This window comes from Homalodisca vitripennis, chromosome 6, assembly GCF_021130785.1.
Source record: "Homalodisca vitripennis isolate AUS2020 chromosome 6, UT_GWSS_2.1, whole genome shotgun sequence".
In the NCBI taxonomy this organism is placed as follows: Eukaryota; Metazoa; Arthropoda; class Insecta; order Hemiptera; family Cicadellidae; genus Homalodisca; species Homalodisca vitripennis.
This window is the reverse complement of record NC_060212.1, coordinates 1758628-1780278: the sequence shown is the minus strand read 5'-3', so window position 1 is coordinate 1780278 and position 21651 is coordinate 1758628. Positions and strand designations below refer to the sequence as shown.

Genomic DNA, 21651 nt, shown 5'->3' with positions numbered 1-21651 from the left:
TAGTTATACTTAGAGATATATTTATATAAATCAACAAGTTTATAATAATCGGAAGTGTCCTCTGTCAGACTTTAGACTTTGAAACTTGGACTATTCATACTCGCAAGACAAGTTAAGACAGGAAAATTAATGGGAAACTTGGAAGGAATTTGATAGACTTGACTTATTCTTGTCCTCAAAGTCCACATTATAATAGACTACATTTATCGTGAACAAAGTAACGTAAAATAAGTTAATTTTTATCTGTCACCAATATGTATATAACTGTGTGCTTACACAAAACTTAAATCTAACATCAAACATGAAAAGTTATAACTTTTCTAATTCCAAGTAGTCATCATGAAGACGAAATATAATACACAGTGTAAACCAGAATCACAATAGTATGTGCCATAGTAGACAAAGGCAAGTGTACGTGTTAACCTCCTTTACAATCTGCTGACTCAACACTCCTGGGTTTACTACGTCCAGTTTATACTGAAGTTCTTCCATTTGTTAACTTTGGATACTGGTGTTTTTCGCAACGGGGGTTTTAAATTACTGTTTAGTGTTGTTTTATTTAAACCCATAACTCTTCCACCAGTATCAAACTAGTTTTAATCACCTACACCTCAGGTTCAGAAATTAGTTTGATAACAGTGGAGTAAAACTAGGACATACTATTGTTTAGATTTTACAGTTGATCTACATATTTTGCGTGTATCACTCGCTATTTCATCCTATCCTAAAGTTGGGTTCCACGGCGTTAAAGTTATGAAACATTAGTGGAAATCAAGCGATGCACAAATTACAATTTTTACTACGGAAAAGTTTATAGTAGAAACGTTTTTGACATTAAAAAGAAATAATTACTTTAAATTAATAATTTATGATAATTTGATAGCTTAAATAAGATAATTCGAGGATTGGAATGGATTTTAAGCAAGAAAACGCTGTCGACAAATCAAAAATTTCTGCATTAAACTGCAAAATGAATGTATGGCCTGTTCTGTTTTAAAGTGAAAGCCAGTAATTTCTAAACAAAATGGTGAAATACTTGTTCTCAGTAACTGATACATCTGACTTGTTTGTATTTAAACTCAAAAAGTTATATAATATTAAATAAAGGAAAAACGCATCAGCTTATTATTATAATTATAACATAGGTGAGTTTATGAGTAAGTATGAAATGTGTAGGCTATGTAATACTAAGTTATATCTAATTTCTAAAAAAATATAGGAATGAAAAAGTAATTCAAAATACAAAATTAAATTTATTTTTGATAGAATTAAATTTTATAAGAACTACCAAAATATAATTTACGTGTAATTATAAAAACCCAAAGATTATCCTTATTCTAATTTGTACCGTGTACTATTACTATTAACTACACAATATACAGATACTATGGATTTATTGATATATACGATTATTAAAACATGAAATTTAAAAATTAATATATTTATTTGTAATTGATAAAGGAAATTTAAAACTATTAAACATGCTAATATATGAATTGTTGTATGAATAATAAATAAAAAATTATATAAATATCTGTGATGATTGATATACCAATGGACTATAGTATTTTCTGTGCGTGTAAACAAGTTGTAGAAAAATAAAATTATTATATTTACATGTATAGAATGCACCAATTTTGTATTGCATTTTAGTTATTTGTAATAAAGTGAAATTGGCACATTAAGTAGACAATCTTCGTTTCTGTAACATTTTGTGTGTGTCCAGAAAGTGGTGTTCTGTTCATTCTGATCGAATAAATGAAAAAGAATCCAAATCTAAATTACGTTTACACTATTATTACACTAAATGATTAAAGTAGGTAACTAATAATATTTTATTACATTGAAATTAATCTTTTCAAAGTATTCTAAAACAATAGACACATTTTGTTACAATTGGAATATTATCTGTTTTTCTTCATGGTACATATATATATATTATTATATATATATATATATTATATATATATATATATATATATATATTATATGTATATTACTAGATATTATTATGTCACTTCTAGGACACTTTTCGGGACTATAAAATTTCCACTAAAAATACAGTTCTAACATTAAATATGAGGAAATAATTTACATCACATTTCTAACAATAAATTTGAAGAAACAATTTACTAATGTATTTGTTTGTATTTCAACAACTGAGATAACGAAAAACCAATGCCCGATGTTTCATGATTATAGAAAATTTATATTATCGCATAATTATTTGGGATATTATGTTTATGATAATAAAGATTATTATGTAAGAAATCGAGATTTTTCAATTTCAACAGAGTATATTTTTGAAGTATTAGAAGAAATGAAAGAGAATAATATGAATTTAGCAAATTATTGTTCTTAAATAGAAAAGGTGTTTTATTAAATAGTGAAATTTTACTTAGAAATTTTTTAATATTAAATGGCTAACGAAAAGATTAACCCATATTGCAACAAAGAGCTCTTTTAGAAACATTTTGATAGATATTATACCTCTAAGAAGCACTTAGAAAATAAAAAATTAAAATATAATGAATTTAGTTATTTAAAAGAGTGGGCAAAGGATAATCAATTTTATAATCATGAAAAACTAAATTCAGATAAATTAAAAGAATTAAAGAATTCATACAAAGAAAATAAGGATAATCTAAATCTCTTTAATATTAAGAAATTAATAGATATAGCAATAAAACTGCCTCTTAGAAAGATTGATGATCTATCACGAGAAACTTTAATACATAATATTAAAAAAGTTCAAAAACGTCCAAATCGATTAGGTTTAAGAAATACTAGATATCTTCTAGATTTAGCAAGGAAGAATGGATTAATGATTAGTACAAAAACTAGAAGAGAATTAATTAAAGAATTAAATGAACACTTTGAATTACAGAAACATTTTCCAGATTCAAAAGAAAATATTATTGATATTCAAACAATATCATCTACGAAAGGACATTTTAATGAATTTATCTTTCTAATTCAGATGAAAACATTGTTGATCTTTCTCCAAATTTAGAATCCCAAAGAGACGAATTGAAGAGATTAATTGAAAATATGTTGCAAGAAAACAAAAATATTAAAGGTCAAATATGTTTAGAATGTGAATATGAAAAAGAATTAGTAAACGCCAATCATCAATCAACATCAATGTATTTTCAATTAAAGACAGAAGATATTCTTAATGTTGATGATTTTATTTCAAGTCAATTCGAAAAAATTACATTACGTGTACAGAATAATCAACCAAATGCGGTAACGTAACTTCTGAAGAAGCGAAAAAACATGATCAAATCGAAAAGAAATTAATCAAAGAATTTAAATAACAGATTAGAATTGATGAAAAAGAACAAGAATTTCTTAAAAAAATTAATCAACCTGTAACTTCTGCAATTAAAAATGTTTTAAATCAAAATAAAAATATGATGGATTTGGTTCCAGTTTGTACGAAAATTTGCTGATATTTCGATTCAAGAATCTAAAGAAGAAGAATTTGAATTACCAAAACTACCATCTTCTGCACCATTTAGACCCGGAATCATTGAAGGTTCTACAATAGTTGAACCAATAAGTCCTGGGACAACTGATATAATAATTGGTGAAATTGGTAAAAAATTCCTTCCTAGAGCAAAAGATGATAAATTTGGTTTGTATTGGGATAGAAAAAAAGTATAAGTTATAATTGGAAATTTACCTGTGAATTTTGAAAAATAATAATGGTACAATTATTAATGAAAATACGTATGAAGGTACTCAAGGATTGTGGTGATTATTAACAGACAATGATGTTCCACGAGATGATTTATATATTATGATGTTATATATTCCGAAGAAGATTTGAAAAGTATACTGAAATTTATGGAAATATGATTCAATTTACAAAAATAATGATCCATCAACTAAAGAGCCTAAATCAAGTAGAGGTAAAATATATATGAATTTAATTACACCAATTTGAGAAAAACGAATCGAAGGATCTAGTGTAAGAAAGTACAGTGATAATAAGATTGAATACAGATATATCGACGATTTGAAAAAACTCGATGGAATTATTAATTATATTTATGCTCAAGAGAAGGCTGGAAATAACAATTTGTTGAATGAAAAGAAAGCAATTAAAGATTTTATTTCGAACAAACTTGACGAAATGATTGAAAAACCTGATGGAATTAAATATTTAAAACGAATTTTGCCTCAAATAAGTTCTCCAATTTTGATTGAAGGTAGTGGACTTTTGAATGATTTTATCGACAATTTACCTTTTGAATTACATGTACCAGGTTGTCAATATCTGGGGCCTGGGACAAAGCTTGAACAAAGACTAAAAAGAGGAGATCTTGGTGTTAATAAATTAGATCAAGCTGCAAGGGAACACGACGTTTTTTATGCAAAACATAGAGACACAAATTCTAGGCATATTGCAGGTAAAAGTTTTGCAAGATAAAGCAATGGCTAGATTTTTATCAAAAGATCTCAGTTTAGGTGAATGATTTGCTGCACTACCAAGAGCTGGAGCAATGTTTTTAAAAAGAAAACTAGAAATGGGGAATCGAAGAGAACTTGAAATTTTAACTATATAAATGGAGGTGAACGTAAATTTCAGTAAAAACTCAGAAAGAGAAAATAAAATCCGATTTTAAGAAGAAAATACCTGTTAGTATTCAATTTAAAATAGATCAACTAAAAAATGGCGAAGATAAGATATTTTTAACAAATAGACAATACAATAAACTCGAAAAAACATAAGAAAAACAATAAAGGAACCAGAATAGAATTTTTCTGAACTTTGATCACTTCAGTAATTTTATCAGCTTTTTCGATATGAGACATTAAATTGGTAAATATTTTTTTGCACCATCTTCAAAATCTTTTTCCAATGTTTTTATTTTTATCAGCAACTTCATTTGAACTCATGAAATTTGCAAGTTTGTTATCATATTCTGCTTTTAAAATCTTCAATCTTGACAGCAAACATATCTGAATCTGGAAGGTTTTGAAATAAATTTTTTAACTTGTTATCAAACTAATTTCTCAAATTTTCCAAATTGACATTATTAACTACATTTTGAATACTTTATGTTTTAATTTGTGTTCCAAATACATCAAAATATTTTGTGAATCCATATTTATTAAGTAATAATTTGTTAACAACTTCCTTAAAATCTTCACCATCAGTCAGTCAACTTATTCAAAACAAAAACACATAAATGACCACAAATTGGGGGATCTATATAGTCTTGATTTGAGAATCATTATAATAAAGGATTGATTTTTTCAAAGATTGGATCAATTCTCTCGGTGGGTTGTCCTCAATTCTTCCATACAAATCAAAATTATACGCAAACTTATCATTTTTATAATAGCAAATCCAATGCGTTCCACTTCCCCATAATCGAGTCTAAATTCACAATTCCACATTCAAATTTCTTAACTTTTTCAGGTAATGTATCACGCATAAAAATTCCTCTAAAATGTTTAATGTTTTCGCAGATTTCTTCCAATTCCCTGAATGTGCAAATGATATTGAGAGAGCAGAGTTTTAAAAATGTTTGTTTAATTAGTAAACAACATTTGAATGAACCGAATAAAAGAACTGAGTTTAATATTGATTTTGGAGATAATTTTTGTTCGTCTAAATTCCAGTTTTATATTTCTGGAACTTTAACAAAACAAGATGGTCAAGCATATCTTGGAACAAATGATGTCAGATTGATTGATAATTTCGTACCATTGTTATTCTCTTAAATTGAAGTAAGGAAACACAATAAATTGATAGAAGAAATTGAAAATTGCTGTCAATTAAGTACTATTAAAGGAACCATATCTTATTCCAAAAGTGGTGTATTTTCAAACAGTTTTGAATCAACTTTTAAATTCGGACAATTTGAAGCGGTAAGTGATTTAGCACATTTCGGTTTAGGTTTCTTTGAAAATGTCAATTTTCCAATCTACAAAGGTGGATTTTACATTAGTTTCATAAGAGCTGAAGATGATGATGCTATATTAAAAATAAAAATGAATATGCCAGTTGATGGAAAAATTACAATTAACGAGTTTTTTCATTAGAGTTCCGATGATTGATTATAAAACCACGAGTATAATTAGGTTGAATGATGAAATTACAAAAAGTCAAAACATTATATTTAATGTTCTAGATTTTCAATGTATTGAACAAAAAGGTATTACTGGAACAACTTATTCGTTCGATATTCACAAATATTTATAGAAATATATTCAATCCAAAGTTCGTTATTATAGGTTTTCAAATAGGTAGACAGAAAATCAAGAAAAAAAATCCTTCAAAGTTCGATAGTTTGAATGTAAAAAATATCAGAGTAAAACTGAATGGTTCTTATTATCCAGATGAATTACAAAATTTAAACATTTCCGGCGGTCTTTTCAGAATTATGCATCAAGATTTTAAGAAAGTTTTACTACAAAAATATGGAAATATATTACAATCCCAAAGAATTTATCGCAAATAGACCCATTTATGTCATTGATACAACAAAGAGTTTGACAAAATATTTCTGGTTCAAAGAACGATATAATTATCAATATAGATTTTCAAAATGCTGTTACAAACGCGATTTGTTATGTTGTAGTTGTTTCTGAGAAATTTTTATCATACGACTTGATTAAGAATGATATTAGAGAAATTCAGTAAAATGTTAGAAAAAATCGTCTTATTTTCTATATTATTCATTGGATCATTTTACAACTTTACAGAATTGTTAAAGAACATTGATAAAAACATTGAAAAAATATTGAAAAATAAAGATGGTATAATGAAAAATCTATTTCAAGTTCATCTTAAGGGTTGGACCGGAAGTGATGATTTTAAAGAATACTTTAATATTTACTGATCCTATATACCAAATTTCATCAAAAAAGCTCCAATAGTTCTCGAGATATAAGAGTTTACAAATAAGGGATGACTGGGGGTAGATTTAGAAAATTTTGTTATTTTTACGAAATTTGAAGTAGAACTCGCTTGTTTTTGAACTTTCAGATTTTTTCTGAAATTTTTTATATTTTTTATGAATATTAAGGAATAGGGGATGATTTCACCCTCATGGATAAGTTAAGTCGAAAGAGTTAAGTATTTACTATATGTGTACCAAATTTCATTAAAATCGGTTGAGTGGTTTTTGAAATATAAAATTATTAATAAACTTGTAAACTAGCACTCCTAATTGTAAAAGTGGGAACAACTTATATAGCAGAGATATAGCTTATAACTTTCGAGACTCTACGTAGCTCAGTTGGTAAGACGCTTGCCTTCAAAGCCTGAGGTTCTGGGTTCAAATCCTAGAGCTTCAGGCGCGCTTTTTATTGAGGACATAGTTGTTGTTCAGTGGTTGGTGTCAAGTCTTTACACGTGTGGCCATAGTGTAATGACTATAGAACAAGCCGAGTAATAACAACTGTGGTTGGTGCACCATTTGCCGACCCATTACCCTATTCCTAAATTCAATTATTCCTTCTCTTCCTTAATTCATCATCATTCACACCGTTCATTAATACAACATTACACTTACAAACGCCCGACACAAATTCCCTAATTGTATCCCTCCATCAACTTCTACACAGTAGTTTACCAAAGAAAATTGAGACTTGAAAAAAAGATAGAGAATCCAAGACCCAAATAAATGCTCCTAGCCATTCACTTGGTTGGACAGTAGCAGTGCAGGGCCAAGTCTCTAAACAATAGACACCGTAGAAGTTGAATGTGATGTGATTCCCCATATCGCAAATACGCACACTAACAACACTACACCAAAGACACAATCATTCATTTTGTTAATCAACGAAGTAATATGGTTAATATTGTATAATAAAGATTTTTTCATTAACGAGCAACAAAATATAGAATTTTGAATTTGGAAAGAATGAAAGATAAATATGGTTGGACTATTATTGCAGGTTTAGAAGATTATAAAGTACATTTGCCTAATAGATTTTTTAAATGATTTAGATGATAAAAGGATAAAAGAATTGAATAAAAATGATAAATCACACTTGATTGTTACTGGAAAGAAAACTATTAAAGGTAAAGATTTTGTTATGATTAAATTTGTTGAATAAGTTAATAAATCTTATATATATAAAAATCTTGAGTCACGATGTATGTTGCCAATAAACTCCAAAACGACTAAACCAATTTCAATAAAATTTCACATGTATCCGTAATTTAGTCTAACTTAGAAGATAGGATAGTTTATTATCTGAATTATTCGCTTATGTCGTGAATATAAACGAATAAAATGTATTAATTAAATGTTTATTAAGCAAGTGTTTATTTACTATTTAGTTTTATGAAGTGCTCATAGATGGCGGTTTAATTCATTTATCGATCAAATTCTTCAATATTGTTTGACATCTAAGTTGCAAATACACCCAATAGATAGCGCTGTGTTCTGTTTTTTAGAATATAAAATTCTACAACTTTATTCCACTTAATATTTATTTATATTCACGACATAATCGTACTTATTTTAATTGTTTGTGACTGATATTTTTATAATTATTCTGTGTATTATGTTACAATATTATTATCATTGTTAACAGATAAATTTTTGTACTACTTTTATTAGAGAATTATTAAAGTCTTGGCCCAAATTCGAATCAAAGTCTCAAAATCTGGCGATCAAATTCTATCAAGTCGCCATCTCTGATTAGAATGTCCAAAGCTTTAGTATCTCATTCGCTCTCGAGATCTGCTCTGAATCTAAATAAAGCTCTCTCTCGAACCTTCGAGAGTCACTATTTCGAACAATCGATCAATCGATTCTTCTCGAAGCATGCGCACTAGAACGTTCGGGAAATTCAAGGCCCAGATATAAATACTGGCGTCGAGTGTCACTGCAGTTCAGTTCCTTTTTAAACGAGTAAATACTATCTCCCGGAAAGATACTTATTTTGATTTTTAATCTGATAATTGTTAATTAATACATTCATTAATTTCGATCTAATTTATTAATTTATTTCAATTATAAATATTTTCAGTTTCAGAATAATGCCGCGGAAGAAATCTAACCTCAACAATCCGTGTAGCAGAAAGGTACGACTCCAGCGCGCTCGGCGAGCTCGAGAATCAGAAGAAGAAACTGCAGCAAGAAATGCAGCTCAACGAATTAGAACAGCAAAAATTCGTATTCAAGAATCTCAAGAACAGCGTAATAAACGTCTGCGACAAAATGTATTAAGGGCAAGAACTGCGCGACAACAGAATATAGCCAGATTTAGAGAACTCGAAAGAACGAGGCAACAAACCAGTCGTGTATTAACACGTGCATCATTCTTTCGCCTTGCGTTTGAGTATGAACCAGACATTAATTACTCGGCACATTCTAAAATTACAATTGGTGCGATGGATAAAATATGTCAATATTGCCACGCGTTAAAATGTCGAAATGAAACAACTGGAATGTGTTGTGCATCAGGAAAATTGTACTGCCACTTCTTCCTACTCCACCAGAAACCTTTGAAATCACTTCTTGCTGGCGAATCAGACGATTCGAAATTATTTTTATGTAAGACACGTAAATTTAATTCTTGCTTTCAAATGACATCTTTTGGTGCAACTAAGATTTGCGATTTAACATCTGATGGACGTAATTTTGAAACGACATTCAAAATCCAAGGCCAAGTGTATCATAAGATTGGGTCACTAATGCCGATGCCTGATGAGGATTCAAAGTTTCTTCAAATTTATTTTATGGGCAGTTGTGAGGATCGTGTGACAACTAGGTGCCTGCATAATTTCATAGAAGAAGCACAAGAAAGAGCAATTGTGGAATCGTTGGAAGTTTTTTTCGAAAATTATAATCATCTTATTCAGCTATTTAAAAGGGTATCACCACAATTAATAAGCGACAATTGTCAAATTGTCATCAAAGCCGATAAATTACCATCCGGGGAACATGCTGGCAGGTTCAACGCGCCAACTGTAGATGAAGTTGCTATTATTATGGTTGGTGATCCATCTAACAACAGAGACATTAGAATTACACGTCGAGATAGAATTGTTAGTGTAATTTCGGATATACATCGTTCATATGACGCACTTCAGTATCCTTTGATATTCTGGCAAGGGCAAGATGAATATCACATCAACATCAAACAGCGTGATCCAGTCACTGGTAATGAAACAAATAAAAAAGTTAGTTCAATGAACTACTATGCGCACCGATTGATGATTAGATTTAATCAAGACAATTATATCTTACGATATCGTCAGCTGTACCATCAATACGTTGTAGATATGTACGCTAAGATCGAAAGTGAACGTTTACGATTCATTAGATTCAATCAAGCTAAATTACGATCAGAGGAATACATCCATTTACGAGATGCTATTATCGGAAACGTCGACGAAAACTTAAGCATCAATGATATTGGAACTGTATTTATTTTACCTTCAAGCTACATAGGCAGTCCACGGAATATGCAAGAATACATGCAAGATGCTATGACTTACGTACGTCATTATGGTCGACCTGATTTGTTCATTACATTTACGTGTAACCCAAATTGGGAAGAAATAAAAACTTTGTTATTATCAGGTCAACAATCAATACATCGCCATGATATCGTTGCACGTGTATTTAAACAAAAATTGAAATCTATGATTGATTTAATCGTTAAATATTCTATTTTTGGTAATACGTGTTGCTGGCTGTATTCTATTGAGTGGCCAAAAGAGAGGTTTACCTCATGCTCACATTTTGATTTGGCTTGAAAATAAAATTCGTCCAGAAGAAATAGATCAAATAATTTCTGCTGAAATTCCGGATTCATCAACTGACCCAGAGTTGTTTGAGGTTGTTACCAGTCAGATGATCCATGGACCATGTGGTACTTTTAACATGACGTCGCCATGCATGGAGAATGGAAAATGTAAGAAACGTTTCCCAAAACCATTTACGGCTGATACTATTACGGATATCGATGGTTATCCATTGTATCGCCGTAGAGACACTAAACATGGTGGCCGTACATTTAATATGCAAATGTCAAATTCTACAAATCAAGTTGAAATTGATAATCGGTGGGTAGTTCCATACTCACCACTGCTTTCCAAAAACGTATAAGGCTCATATTAATGTCGAGTTTTGTAGTTCCGTGAAATCCATTAAGTACATTTGCAAATACGTTAATAAAGGAAGTGATCTGGCCAAATTCGAAGTACAAAATATTAACCGAAATGACGAAATAACACGATACCAAATGGGGAGATATTATTAGTAGTAACGAGGCTATCTGGCATATTTTTAGTTTTCCCATACACGAAAGAGATCCTCCTGTTCAGCATCTTGCAGTACATCTCGAAAATGGTCAGCGAGTATATTTTTCTGAAAAAAATATTGTCCAAAAAGCACTTCAGCCACCAAAGACGACTTTAACTGAATTTTTTACTTTGTGTCAAATATCTGATGTGTTTGGCCAATTCGCAAAAACATTATTGTATACCGAAGTTCCATGCTATTTTACGTGGAATAATGTAAGCAAAAAATGGGAACCACGTAAAAAAGGAACACCACATCCATCAATACCAGGTTTATTTAAAGCCAAGACATTGGGACGGCTTTACACTGTACATCCCAAACAACGTGAATGTTTCTTTTTGCGTTTGTTGTTGGTAAATGTTCCTGGACCAACATCTTTTGAATTTTTGCGCACAGTTAATGGTCGCGTGTTCAATACATATCAAGATGCATGTTGTGAATTGAAATTATTGGAGGCAGACAATCATTGGGACTTGACACTTGCTGATGCAGCGTTAACATCCACACCCAATAGTATGCGTCAACTATTTGCAATAATCTTGACGACATGTTATCCAACACATTCATTGACTTTATGGGAGAAATATAAAAATTATATGACTGAAGACATCCTGTATCGAGCCAAACAAACAAATCAATGTCCAAATCTAGATTTCACACCAGAGATGTATAATGAAGCATTAGTGTTGATTGAAGATTTATGTATTTTAATTGCAAATTTACCACTTAGTCATTATGGTATGCCAGCACCTAATCGTCCGGCCACTGACTTACTTAACACTGATTTGCAACGAGAAACACATTACAATGAAATTGATTTAGCTTCAATTATTGCGAATAATGAGCCATCATTGACAACTGAACAAGAAAATATTTATAATCGAATTATAAGAACTGTTGATGCTAAACAAGGTGGATTTTTTTTTTTCTTAGATGCACCAGGTGGAACCGGGAAGACATTTTTAATATCATTAATCCTTGCAAAGATACGGTCGCAACAAAAAATTGCATTGGCAATTGCATCGTCAGGCATTGCTGCCACATTACTAGATGGTGGACGAACAGCACATTCAGCATTGAAGTTGCCATTAGACATTCACAACAAACCAAATGCAGTGTGTAACATTAAAAAAAAAGTGGAATGGCTTCAGTGTTGCAAAAGTGTGCAATTATAATTTGGGATGAGTGTACAATGGCCCATAAGCATTCACTTGAAGCATTGGATAGAAGTATGAAAGATTTGAAAGGCAACGATAAAATTTTCGGTGGTACTGTTTTACTATTGTCTGGTGACTTCCGACAGACATTACCAGTTATTCCTCATTCTACTTTTGCCGACGAAATTAACGCATGTTTAAAACAATCGTTTTTATGGCGAAACGTCGAGACTCTTCGATTGACCGTGAATATGCGAGTACAAATGCAAAATGATCCATTGGCACAAGTATTTTCTAAGCAATTGCTGGATATTGGAAACGGTGAAGTTGAACTGTATCAAGATACTCAGTATATCAAACTACCAGATAATTTCTGCACTGTTGTTGAGACGAAAAGTGAACTAATTGAGAGTGTCTTCCCGGATATATTAAATAATTATTTAGATCATGATTGGCTCTGTAATCGTGCTATTTTAGCAGCAAGAAACGTTGATGTCGACAAAATTAACTTCCAGATACAACAATTATTACCCAGTGATTTGATGCCTTTTAAATCAATCGATACAGTTGTTGACGAAAACGAAGCCGTAAACTTTCCCACCGAATTTTTAAATTCTCTGGATTTACCAGGAATGCCACCACACAATCTGCAATTAAAAATTGGTTCACCAATTATTCTTCTCCGTAACTTAAACCTGCCTAAATTATGCAACGGTACACGTTTAGTTATCAAGAGGATCACTGGAAATATTCTTGAAGCAACAATTTTGACTGGAAAGTTTAAAGGCGAAATCGTCCTGTTGCCGCGAATTCCATTAATAGCGTCAGAATGTTCAATACCATTCAAAAGGCTTCAATTTCCCATTCGTTTAGCATTTGCGATGACCATAAACAAATCGCAAGGTCAAACAATATTGACTTGCGGTTTAGATTTAGAAAATACGTGTTTTTGTCATGGACAACTGTATGTGGCCTGTTCACGTGTGGAAAAGTCATCAAATTTGTTTGTATTAGCAAAAGACAGATTAACCAAGAATATTGTGCACAAATTAGTATTGAGATAATTGTCAATTTTAATAATTTAAGAAAAAAACTTTAAATCAAAACAATTGTTCAAAATCAATGTTATCTACCTCATTTATAGATTTAGATTTAAATTATTCTCAGCTTTATTAGTGAATAATAATTTAAATGTATTTAGACAATGAGTAAAATATTAATTTAATCTATAGTTACTGAGCCACAGCAACGCGTGGCCGGGTCAGCTAGTAATATTATAAAAGATTAAACATATTCACATTCTTAAATTAATTTATTCCATCCATAGAAGTTATACTATAATGATTGAAAATTGCATTTAGAAGGTATTTTCATTTGATTTTTAAAAGTCCCCAAAAATATTTTCATAGATCTATTTATTGACCTTAGACCGTATTTTTATTTGAAAGGTTGCTTGAATACAGATTATCATAGTTATTTTAGAATTGTATGGTAAATTGTTTCTTCAAATTTATTGTTAGAACTGTAATGTTAATTATTTCTTCATATATTAAATATTTGAACAGTTAGAACTGTATTTTTATTTGAAATTGTATAGTCCCAAAAAGTGTCCTAGGAGTGACATATTAATATCTGAATATTGTATCAAGCTGGGCAACGAAATCAGGCGTGATATTTACAAGATTAATTATGTAAATCTAGTGTAAGAAATTGTACATTGGGCTCTTTAGCACCTTTACACTAATTTGGTATACAAAATGTATCTAAAAATATTTAATTTAAATGTAAATATTTTTCATTCAATTTAAGGGTTTCTATAATATATTCGAACGTTATTAATGCACATAAACATAATTTATCCAGTACGCTTCCTCTTATTAATGACGCAAATTGATTCTTACTAAAATATCCAATCACTTATTTCAAATAACAATCAGATTAACAGAATGGAGAGCTTTGTTCTCGAGGAACGAAGATCTACAAACGTGTCATACAGTTAATTAAACAGGTATTGTTGGTTGTGATGGATAAACGTACAATGAAAAACCTTTGACACAAAAAATAACTATGTGGCATATTAATTACATTACACGTAATGTTTCACTTTTCACGTAAGTCTGATTACGCTTGCCAATATGTGTTAAAAAAATATTTATATTTCTCAATACTATTTTGGCACTGTCCTTGTTTTTATTGCTCAACTTTTCTCTTTATTGTCTTTGGGTATATTAAAATTCAGATAAATTTGTGCATTTTAATGTATGTTGCTGCACATGTTTGGTAAAATACCTAATATTAAAAAGTTTGACATAAGCAAGAATAGGATTAGCTGGCATTATTACCTCGAATTAAGCTACCATTGTAAATAAAAAACTTTTATGGTCTGCTCTCAAATTTAAAACATTGAAATATTTTGGAGTCAGTGTAAGGATTGATTTTAGGTAAAAATAATTTAAAAAATTAAGTGCTCATAGTAATTATCACTATGTAACCTACAATTGAATTCAGAGAGATGGAGCAGCAGCATCATCATTTCCTTTATATTAAATCATCTATTAAAAAGCAAATTCAAATTACCCTTTAATTCCTGTTTAATAATAAGTTATAATTTTCGTTGTTTATCGGTAAATTTAGTTTAAATCAATTATGACAAATCCTTTTATAGAAACATCAGTTTTCATTAAAGCAACCAAGGAAAACCTTATTTGAGTTGCTTGGTACCGCAATAAATTTGTCCTGTACAGAACCAACTGCAAATGATTTGTAAGTGGCTTTAATAAAACGTCTGGAGTATTTAGTTTGCAATTTTAGATTTAACGTAATTGATTCCATATTTATTATGTACTAATTTAAACTAATTCCAAAAAATATACGTTACGCTATAGTACCTACGGGTTTTACTTATTTTTACATAATAATAAAATTAGAATTAAAAACAACACTTTAAAGTAATAACATAAAGCATAACTTATTTGCCCTGAACTAGTTAGAACAAAGCTGCAATTAATCTCATTTATATACGCTACATTCTCCTATTGACGGCGTTAAGGTTTTTCCTACATTATAATTAGTGTTTCATAAACCACCCATGGTATCAGACTTCTCTGTTTTCCTCGTCAATATTGTTAGCCCATAAAATTATTATACTTTCCGTCTGAGCAATATGAATATTTTAATGACGTCTAAGGTAGAATTTTACGATATTTACGACATTTTTATAGCTTTTTTATATATATATATATATATATATATATATATATATAGATTAACCATATATATGGGTAAAAAGTCTTTAATGAAATAATAAAAACATTTTTTTATACTAATAAATAATAAACTATAACAAAATTTGTATCGTTTAGAACTAATTGAACATTTTACAATAGTAAAAGACTTTAACTTTCGAGGACTTAAGTTGCTAAAAATGACTTATAATTAAATATAAACATAAAAAAATAAAATTTTCGCTATGCGGTCTACAACAATAACAGTTAAACGGCTAATGTTAACAAGTACCAAAGTGTTAATATGATATACTCCCGTGGGTATGAATCAAGCAAATCCCAATCAATTGAAACATTTATAACCTGCATTTTTATAATACAGTATACGACACACTATTTAAAAAAAGGTCAATGATCTACGGAAACGTACGAAATGAATTGTAAACTGCAGTTTCCTATTTAAATTACACAGTAAATAGTTTTATGATTCAAACATAACATTTTTCAATCATATCGACAAACATGATTTTCTTACTTACGGAAATGCAAGTAATCAGGATCACGACAATCTGTGTCATAGTAGACAAACGCTAGGCTACGTGTTGACCTACTTTACAATCAGCTGACTCAACCCTCCTGGGTTTACAACGTATAGTTTGTACTTGAGTGTCTTCATTCGGTTCGCTTACGGTACATGGGTGTTAAGTCTTGTTTGACGCTAAGATACACTAAAGTAATTCAAATGTATTATTTACATCCCTTATGTGGGTTTTACTATTACACAAGTGGACTCTACGATTACTATTGCAGTACTACTTATTTGAGTAAAACATGACAAACGAAACCAGTGACCCTGCACACCAAATTAATAACTGCAAATGTGAACCTTCCGATTTATTGTATTTATTGATGAGCTCTTATGCCTGATTAAAGAGTTATTCGCGTAAGGAGGACATTGTACCTGCATACATATGAGGAATAAACGAACTATGGATCAGTCCAGAATCCGGAGTGAATCAACGTACAGTTTGTACTTGAGTCTCTTTATTCTATTCGCTTACGGTACATGGGTGTTGTACTCTTAGCCTATTCCACTCTCCGATTGATTAAAGATTTCGTTCAACTATTTTACTTACATCCATTACGCATGGTTCAGACCATTACACAAATGGTGACTACATACAATTACATTTATAATATCACGTAACATTATACATGGCAGATCATAGGCACTCCAAGCAGCTAACTATATTATATTTTGTTTGAATGTAATTTTGTTTGCTGTTGGAAAATTATACAGGGTGAGTCAGATAAAACAAATTAGAAGATAGATAAGGGTTTGAAATGGTGTTGCAGCCCTGTAAGAACTACATTTTTTTTAATACGCATTATCATTTCAAAAAAATGTATATCTGAGCATATGTTTATAGTTTTAAACATTTTATATTGACTAGGTTCATTATTGTTCAAAATAGAAAGGAGAATACTTTCTCAAAATAGTTTATAATATTTTTATAATTTTATATTTATTTATCGAATATTTTAAAATATGGTTTAATTCTCTAATTTATTACACGACCATTTGTTTTAAAAAATACATTCTGAAGAATGGTTTTCAAATATTTAATTTATAACAACATATACTCGAAATTAGAAAAAACGAACTAAAATTATATTTTGTTATAAAACAAAAATGAAATAAAACTTTTCCAAATTTAATTAAAATAAATCAATTTATATAATCTTATAATTTAAAATAAATACAGATTTCTTTCAACTTCATTCAAAAGATCTTCGTGCTACTTATTTAAGTTCCTGTTGCAGTTGTCATAAATTCAATATTCAGCTAAAATTAAACTACATTCAGAAAAATTATTAAACCTGAAAAATTTTCGTTCTAATTTATTGTTGCAGTCTTAAATTTCTATATCAAGAAATATATAAATAATATTAAAATCGAATTCATTACTTTTTCAAGTCTTGGTAATATTATGCAATTTTGCGTTAATAATGTATTTATACATAAAGTGTGTGTCATCCAATTATATTAAAATAATACAAATTTCCCTTGAAAAAGAAAACCTAATCGGTTGCCATAAATTTCTGTTATAACAATTTTAATTTGCATATGAAGTTTTAAGTGTTTCATATCAAACTCAGGATGCTTTTGGACATTAAAAATTAAACTAAATCAAACATACGCTAAAGATTAAAAATTCGCCGCAAAAACCGCGATCAGAGCATTAAATACCACGGCTTTTTAACCTACATTACCTCATATTCAAAGCCACTGATTGATGTCGGACCATCCAATCACAATGCTGACGAAATTAACTGACAAATACTCGACACTATTGTAATCAGTTATCACAATCGGCTTCCAGAGAATAGCTGTAAAATCTCTAACACAACCCACATTCTCGGGTCCTTTCTTGAGATATTACATTTCTAATTCACCGATATATTAACAATTCTACTTATATTCTAAAATATTTTTGTGTATATTTATTTATTTAATAAAATAAAATTTGGCAATATTAAAGTGTACTATTATTATTGTGTTAGAGATGTTGCCTCAAAAAGTGTTTGATAAATATGTATATTTATATATTTAATTATAAACCTTTTAACACTTTTAACAATAGTGGAGTATACAAATTAATTTGCTACGATTTTCAATCCCACTATATTGGACAAACCGGCCGATCCTTCAAAATTAGATTTAATGAACACAAAAAGCATTCAAAACATCATAAAATTGAAAATATGCAAACCATTTAAATAACACCGGCCATACATACACTAACATCGAAAACAATTTTGAAATTTTACACACAAGCAAAAAAGTCACCTATTGTCTACTTTAAAAATTATGAAATTTACGAAAGTGCCAAATTTAATCATAATATATTATTAAATAACAAGGACTTTCTAACAAAATTTTATTAATCATTTAAAATTTAAAACAATGTACATTGATCACACATTAAATTAAATACAACAAATCCAGCCACTAGGGTAGTGAAAAAACACATGAATATTTGGTTTGAATTATTTATTTTCATAATTTAATTTAACCTTAGTACCTGAAGATTAATTCCCAGAATTCGAAATGTCCATATTATGAAAATCAAAAGTTTAAAAAGTGTTAAAGTGTTTATAATTATATACATATTATTATTGTAGTTCAATTCTAGAACTATATGTTTTACTTACATGGTCAAACTTGTAATAGTATAAAATAAAAATACTTAATTAGGTTCCATTGTTGTAAAACCATGGGTATACTGTGTTAGAACCGAGTTATATTATACATAATGTGCTGGTATTTCCTCTACCACACAATACCTGGGTAAGATAAAGGAGAAACTATGACCTAGTCTACGTTGTTGGCGGGAAGTATCTACATACTCGTACAACAGCGAATATTAAACTGTACGCTTCGTGAAGTGTGAACAACTTTGCAATATCCTACTTTAGTTTTTAAGACATTATAGATAAACGGTTGATTGAAATAATAATCCATACATAATTATTGGAGAGGAACCATTCCTATGTGTAAATACTTATTACAACTATAGTTCATGAAATCAAGCATACATAATGTAAATCAGGTGCCTGTTATCTGAATACTTGAGATAGAAGAAAGATATGCGTGGATATTAAGAAAGTAAATTTTAATTATTAAAGCCTTAAATATATCAAGAAAGTTGCCACCAAAAGCCATGTGGTTTCCTTGAAGTTAGCAACAGAATTAAGTATCGTATAAGCTTACCATCTGAATATCAAAGTTCACACCGGAAGTCTGGTATTTCTTGTGGAGTAATTAAAATTATTATTTTATCTTTTCAAGTTAAAACGAAAAGTCACATACGTATCTTGGCATTACTCTGTTGTGACAGGTAAGAATATTAATGCAAGTTATTAAGAAATTGGTTGCGTGTTGTTAGTAATTACAACAAACATAACTGTTTTGTGAATGGTTATTTTAACTTCAGATCACCTTCCTCTTAGAACAGCATCTGGAATCTGGCTCTATCACAGACTTGACTCCTGTAATCTGGAAATATGTTAGTCTGAATTGAATAAAAATAAGTTGGTAACAAATAAACTTAAGATAAACTCGTTTAGAGATTAGGGATACTAGACTACGTGAACGTATGTGACTAAGTATCTATTTGAACGTGAACTTTGATTGTCTCATCAGGTTCACAATCAGCTTGAAACTGTTTTATATAAAAGATCAGGACTTTAAAAGTTCTTGATTTTGCATTCTACCACCATCTTCTTAACCAAGAAAGTTTTACACTGGCTTGGAATGTACTCTTAGAGAGAGAAAGCTCTCGAGTTTCATCTGGGTACGCTGTAACACAGAGACTGCTGAAATGTGATGTTTATTTGTGTCTGAAGAGACGGAAAAAACATAGAAACTGCTACACCAATCGAAAAATTTATTCCTTTTTTCGAACTTGGCAAACCAAATATGTTTGTTAGGAGAGCGGTCTCCTCTAAGTTTAGCAACCCCATTATTTTTGAGGGCGTCTTCGTTTTATAAACGGGAACAAGACCTGGTGGAAATCTATACTGAGAACGAATCTCAATGTTTCGATTCCCTTCTAGTGCCTAGCACTAGTATAGAATGCATGAGCATGACCAAACAGGAGGTAGGTCTCCCCTGCTAGCATACACCACTATGCTTGAGCTGGTAACAGCCGAACCCATAGTGTTCGTGTGATTCCAAAAGTTCAGTTAACTCGGTCAATAGAGTTAGTGCTCTGTAACTTAAACTCACTAAATTTCGTGTTGAAAGTTAATCTCTCACTGAGAGCTGCCCATCAGCGATGATGGTGAAAGTCTCAGATGTGACGTCAGCTCACAATCCATGTAATACGTTTGGAGATATCTGTCTCTAGTCAGTGGCGCGAAGACTCGTGACCCTAGAGTCCCGGACGGATAATCCGTGTGATTCGTGAGGAGATGGACAAGTTGTCGTCTATAAAGATCATAGCCAGGAACGTTTTAGAAGTTGAGTTCAGTCTCCTACATTAGATAGGATTGTACTCGGAGAATGTGTTACGGCGTACTCAGATGAAGGGTACTACCTCAACCAGTGTAGGAGACTGAATTCAACAACTAAAATCAAATTAAACTTAAAATTTTACTGGATGCAAATTACTAGTATCTGTATGTAGTTCTTACATGTGACATTGAATTTGGGCAAAGTCTGGAACTTTATTAATATTTAAAGTTTGGCTTGTAGTTATACGTTTTTCAGGGAGCAAAAATGTATTCTTTTTAACGATAGTAACTTTGATTATTGTAATTCTAGATAAATAATTGTGCGTAATAATCTGACCAGAGAGAGCAAACATATAGCGAGTAAACTCTGACCAGCAATTTAACACCAATCATGAAACCAAGTTAAACTTTAGACAAACAAGTTTGTCCTTATTATGGAGTTAACCAATTTTTAGCGCAGACTTAGTGTTATCATCAGTTTTGCGTTGTTAAAAGGCCGAATTGCAACATTTTGTATAGTTTTAGCTTACAATACTTTAGTTGGCATAAGATGAATTATTTATAAAAAATGAAAGAAAGAAATAAGATAAAAACACGACAAGTTTGAATAAATAAAAAAGAAACACGTTGATCGTGGATAGAGGTTCGGTATTTTTAAACCAAATATCCTCAAACGCTTAGATTGATTAATTCACTAGATCTCGATTTTTATGAGATCCTTTGTCTCAAGGGTAAAGAAATTATTCTAGAATTTTATCTATACTGAATAAGAAAGTAATGCAGTAAAATCTTGAAAAAAATTTAGAACTTGCTGGTGAAATCGAATTACGGTCCTAATAAAATTATGAACAATAATGTCTACACAATTATTCACTGACATAAATAGATCTAACCTTAGAAGAGCAAGAGATATCATGAATTAGTTAATTAATGAAATATAACCAAGGCAAAATATTGAGTGCAACT

At 30.2% G+C, this 21651-nt stretch overlaps 1 protein-coding gene across 1 annotated transcript in view; it reads left to right on the top strand.

Moving 5' to 3' along the window:
- Window positions 1–8680: 8680 nt before the first annotated feature.
- LOC124365132 overlaps window positions 8681–21651 on the top strand; it is a 74355-nt gene continuing 61384 nt past the window's right edge. Inside the window, exons 1-2 of the mRNA XM_046821084.1 lie at window positions 8681–9447; window positions 9931–10159. Of these exons, the coding sequence (XP_046677040.1) occupies window positions 9014–9447; window positions 9931–10159 (663 nt within the window). The 5' untranslated portion in view covers window positions 8681–9013. The remainder of the gene's footprint in view (window positions 9448–9930; window positions 10160–21651) is intronic.